A 5,237-nucleotide genomic window follows, 5' to 3' on the forward strand; every position below is an offset into this window, starting at 1 on the left:
GGGAGGGAGGTGGGAGCCGGGTGGGTCCTAATCAGATCACAGCGCTGCCTCCCGGGGTGGCAGAAAGAGTTTCTGAAAGGCCCTTTTGAGAACTTTTTCTGCTCTGTCTCTGCGTGAAACATGTCTGTGTGTCTCAGAGGTTTTCTGCGTCTGCGTTGCAGGACACGATTCATCAGCTGGAGAATGAGCTTAGAGGAACAAAGTGGGAAATGGCACGTCACTTGAGGGAATACCAGGACCTCCTCAATGTCAAGATGGCCCTGGATATTGAAATTGCTGCATACAGGTACAGTAGGATCATTGCAGACACGTCTGCAATATTAATAGCACTGCAGATGCTGCTGGCTGGGGAAGCTTTACTGCAGATGAGAAGTATCTGCGTGCAGTGAACACAAAATTAGAGCTTGACTAAATTATTACAACCGTTTCAAAACCTACACAGACCATGGAGCGCTCGCAGTAAGAACCCAGAGTTTGTTAGGGACCAGCTCTGGCAGTCGAAGCTCCCAGCGCGCTGCGGGCACAGGACAGCATGACTCAGTGCAGTGACTCCCTGGTGCCGCATTCTGCCCTTGTTTACAAAAGCAGAAGATGCAGCAAAAGACAAGTTTATTTTTAATTCCTGTTTACTTTGCATATGCCAAGCAAGCGGTGCTTGTCGCTCGAATTCCCTTTTATCACTCGAGAGACAGTGCACTTGCTTGATCATGGTTTCAAGCAGCGACTGCTAATCTGCTTGTCACAAACACTTTTGCTTTTCTTGCTCAACTTTTCTTGAAAGGCTCCCACTCTAATCTGGAGCAGAACATTGCTTGCTATTGCCATCACCTGGCAGGTTTTTTTTAGTCTCCTTTGCATCACTTTAGAACTCTCATCAGAGAACGGCTGATTTTTCTGGGTCACAGGCTTAGATGAAAAACATGCATTTGAATATAAAACCAAAAAAAACCCCATCTCCAGATCTGCTTCAATCCCTGAGCTTGTTCAAACATAGAGATACCCAGGGGCTGTAGCTGTTTGCTGCCAAAATGAGCTGAACAAAAGTCTCTTCAGCTTTTGCAGCCCCACTGGAGAGGTGGATGCCCAAACTATAGAACCAGGACACACGCTCTAACTGCCTTTGAATGTCTCAGCCACAGTGCTGGAGGTGGGTCTGTTGGCTGTGTCAAATTCTCAGATCGCCTGAGTCATGGTGCATCCCATGAAGTTCAATATTTTGCCATAGTCTGTGCTGATTTGTGCCACGATGAAGGTTTTGGCAAGAGGGATGGATTTCAGCGGAAGGTGTTGACACCTGCCACACGCAAACCAAGCTACAAGCTGTTTGCTGAATATGAATTTTGCGAAAGAGCTGATTCAAGGAAAGCCACACTGGGGCTGTGAGCGATGGATTATGCTGATCAGCTCTAGCATATTCCACACACAAACTGGTTTAATCCTGCTGACAGGGAAATATTCTAATACTAATTCTGTCCCTTATGTTGGGCTTCTGTGCTCATTTTGTTTCTTCCCCCTGATTCCCTTAGGAAGCTACTGGAAGGGGAAGAGACAAGATTCAGTGCCTTCTCTGGAAGCATTACTGGACCCATATTCACGCACAGACAACCATCTGTCACAATAGCATCCACTAAAATTCAGAAAACAAAAATTGAACCACCAAAGCTGAAGGTCCAGCACAAGTTTGTAGAAGAAATCATTGAAGAGACAAAGGTAGAGGATGAAAAGTCTGAAATGGAAGATGCCCTAGCAGCTATCGCGGAAGAAATGGCAGCCAAAGCCCAGCAAGAAGAACAGGAGGAAGAAAAAGCAGAAGCAGCTGCAGAGGAAGAAATTGTTTCCGAGAAGGCTGCTGCAGAAAAAGCAGCTGCACCTGAGGAAGAAAAGGAGGAAGAGGAAGCAGAGGAGGAAGAAGCTGCAAAATCAGATGCAGCAGAGGAAGGAGGTTCTGAAAAAGAAGAAATAGAAGAAAAGGAAGAAGAGAAGGAGGCTGAAGAGGAGGAAGCTGAGGCCAAGGGCAAAGCTGAAGAGGCAGCAAAGGTAGAGAAGGTCAAAACGCCTCCCTCCAAGTCACCCCCTAAATCCCCCCCTAAATCGCCTGTGACGGAGGCGGCCAAGGCTGCCCAGAAAGAAGCAGCAAAGGAGCAGAAAGTGGAGAAAGGTGGTGAGAAACCAGCCAAGGAGGAAGAGAAAGCAGCATCTCCGGAGAAGCCAGCGACACCAAAGGTAACCTCTCCAGAAAAGGCAGCAAGCCCGGAGAAGCCTGCGACACCGGAGAAGCCTGCAACCCCTGAGAAAGCAGTGACCCCCGAGAAGGCGGCGACGCCGGAGAAGGCGGTGACCCCCGAAAAGCCCCGCACCCCAGAAAAGGCAGTGACCCCTGAAAAGCCCCGCTCTCCAGAGAAGCCCGTGACTCCGGAGAAGCCCCGCTCTCCAGAGAAGCCGGCGTCCCCGGTCAAAGATGGAAAGGCCGTGGTGGAGACCATCACTGTCACAAAGGTAACAAAAATTAGTGCAGAGGTAGAGAAGGAGTCCAGGAAAGAAGACATTGCGGTGAACGGTGAGGTGGAGGAGAAAAAGGAAGCAGAGGCATCCAAAGAGAAGGAGGTTGAGGAGGAAGACAAGGGTGTTGTCACTAACGGCCTAGATGTGAGCCCGACTGATGATAAGGGTGAGAAAATTGTAGTAACCAAAAAAGCAGAGAAAATCTCTAGTGAAGGTGGGGACAGTACAACCACATACATCACGAAGTCAGTGACAGTCACTCAGAAGGTAGAGGAACACGAAGAAAGCTTTGAGGAGAAATTAGTGTCCACCAAGAAAGTGGAGAAGGTTACTTCACATGCTGTAGTAAAAGAGATTAAAGAGGCAGAATAAAATAAATCATAGCTAAATTTAAAAAAATTAAAGAGCTTGGGTCGGTGCAAAAGGTTAAGCCATATGACAGCTGCAAAATGCATGTGAGTGACGGCTTCAAAGCAGAACGGGTTCTCTCATGGAGGCTCCAGACACACAGTATTTTACTTTTTTTGTGCAATATAGGGGAGGGGGGGGAATGCATGCAGGCTCAAGATGTGCTCCCTCCACAAAGCTTGGGGACCTAAAAAAATAATACTACTAATAGTGCATGAGACGAAATGTGCAAAGGAAGCTTTTGAATTTCCTGAGCTGTTGGGGGGACATATCTGAGGAAGACTTAAGATGTATTATGCAAAGAACCAACTGAGCCAAAACCAAACAGAAAACAGTAATAGAATATTCATGAGAACCAGAAAACTCTCCTAGCCTTAAAAAAAAAAAAGCTACTTATAAATAATTATGTTTACCTCACTGGTGCAATTAGGGTGGACTTTTGCTCATGGGAGAACCTAGTTGACATGCACAGTACGCAACCTTTTGTTGTTTGATGTAAAAGTCACAGCAGTTCTTGCTCAATAAAGGTCAATACTGAAACCATGGCTTGTTTGGTGCCTTTCTTCCAACTCGGGCCCTTCCCCGCAGTGCGATGCTCTGTCCTGAACAGGAACACAGTTGTGGGGGTTGAAAAGTTGCTTGAGGCTTTCCTCAGCGGCCTCGTGTAGAGAGACAGTTTGAATCGGGTATGATGAGCGAATTCCCTGCAGCGTAACACAAAGGCTGGAGCTGGTTTACGCGGATGGTGAAGGGTGTATCCCACACTTCCAAAAGAGGAGTCTGTGGTGTTCAGCCTGCCCTTCAGGAGCTTAGAGGGGTTGCAAAAGCTTTTGCTAGCAAGGGGAAGTGCTGTTCACATCACTTCTCAGAGCAATCCTGCGCGTAACTGCACGTAAAAGTGTTAAACTCTGCTGCAAGTGCAATTTTCCTCCCTGCACACAGTCTCAAAGCGTGAGGAGAGACTTGAAGGAGTGGCAAGTTCCAGATCATTCCTGGATTGTCCTCTGAAGACGGGCTGTCTGTGAGCCGCAACTGGTTGTGGTATCTCCTATGACAGTCGTTCTGTCACTGGGGACCCATTAAGGAATCTCAGTCAAGACATCATGCACTCAGCAAAATGGGGTGGCTTCTGATTATTGCTTTTAACTCCTGTCTTAATTACACAGGAATATCCTCATCAATTCTCTGTCTCAAATGATCACCAGGTACAATCTGTCTCTAAACACAAAACCCCAAAATGGAGAGCAAATAAATTCCTGGAAAAAGGAATCTGACCCAGAGATGATACTGGTATCCTGTATCAAAGCTATTCCTAACCCATCTTTTACACACTCGTCCATCTGTAGGAATGAGACCATTCCGGAGTCTAAATGGAGGCTGGGTAGGACTCAGATTATACCTGCTATGATGGACAGATAATTCAAGTATTTTTTCCATTTCCAGTAGAAAGGCCTCCTAAGCATTGGCCTGTGTCTACTGTCGCTTCCAGCTTGAAAAAGAAATCCAGTTAAAGGCCCATCTAAAATCCCACTACATGGAAAATAAATGGAGACAAGTGAAGCAAAGGGAAAAGGATGATGGCCCCAGCTCCAGTCTGGGGAACTAATATCTCTTGTTAGGGGATTAATATTGTGTTTATTTCTACCCCATTTCAAAAGAGAATGCAGAACCCTGCCACTGCCCTACCGCCCATACCCAGCAGAGAAAATCAAACCACTCTCAAGCCTGGGTTTAGTATGTGGATTGTCCTGAAATTTCTTGACTAATTGAGGGTCTGATCAAAATCTATGATTTGCATATGCCTTCCAATTCTTTACCCTATCAAGCCGCACTCACCTGTTGGCAGCAATAGCTTGCACCGAGTTAAAATACAGAAATGCCAGTGGTTTGTGAGTGTCAAAGCTCATTTCCTCTTGGGTCGAATCAAAATTCTCAAGAGAACTCCACCCCTAAAACCGAAAACTAAACCAGAGACCAATATTTAACACAACCCTTTCTGCTTACGTGCTTCCAAAGAAGGTCTAGAATCTGCTACAAACGTCACAAACTGCAGAGCCGGCAGGCTCCCACCCCTCCGCAGGAAGTCGGGGATCTTCAGCATCACGATGAAGGGGCGCCTTGTACAGGGAATTACGTGCTGGTGTCAGCAGGAGACTCCAGAACACGTTGTTAACGGGGGCTTGCAGCGGTGCAGGGGGTCCCAGCCCGGCTTGCTGTGTTCATGTGACATGTTCTTTTTGATTCTGGCAGGACACAGCTACAGGAACCCAGCGACTGTGAGACGTGTGTCATCGGCAGAGCAGCCAGGGTCACACGGCGGGGGGTGG

At 47.2% G+C, this 5,237-nt stretch overlaps 1 protein-coding gene across 1 annotated transcript; it reads left to right on the top strand.

The window, feature by feature from the left end:
* The first annotated feature begins 155 nt into the window (after positions 1–155).
* NEFM (neurofilament, medium polypeptide) lies at positions 156–3,453 on the top strand. Its single transcript, XM_010141276.1, has 2 exons — positions 156–286; positions 1,527–3,453. Exons 1-2 carry the CDS (start codon positions 210–212, stop codon positions 2,872–2,874), a joined length of 1,425 nt encoding a protein of 474 aa, XP_010139578.1. The 5' UTR covers positions 156–209; the 3' UTR covers positions 2,875–3,453.
* Positions 3,454–5,237: the final 1,784 nt, after the last annotated feature.

This window comes from Buceros rhinoceros, unplaced genomic scaffold (genome assembly GCF_000710305.1).
Source record: "Buceros rhinoceros silvestris isolate BGI_N320 unplaced genomic scaffold, ASM71030v1 scaffold37338, whole genome shotgun sequence".
NCBI lineage: Eukaryota > Metazoa > Chordata > Aves > Bucerotiformes > Bucerotidae > Buceros > Buceros rhinoceros.

Excerpts from the sequence above, each read along its gene's own strand:
- NEFM (XM_010141276.1), top strand. The coding sequence starts at position 210 with ATGGCACGTCACTTGAGGGAATACCAGGACCTCCTCAATGTCAAGATG. Across the intron at positions 287-1,526 it reads ATTGAAATTGCTGCATACAG|GAAGCTACTGGAAGGGGAAG; the intron begins GTACAGTAGGAT and ends TGATTCCCTTAG.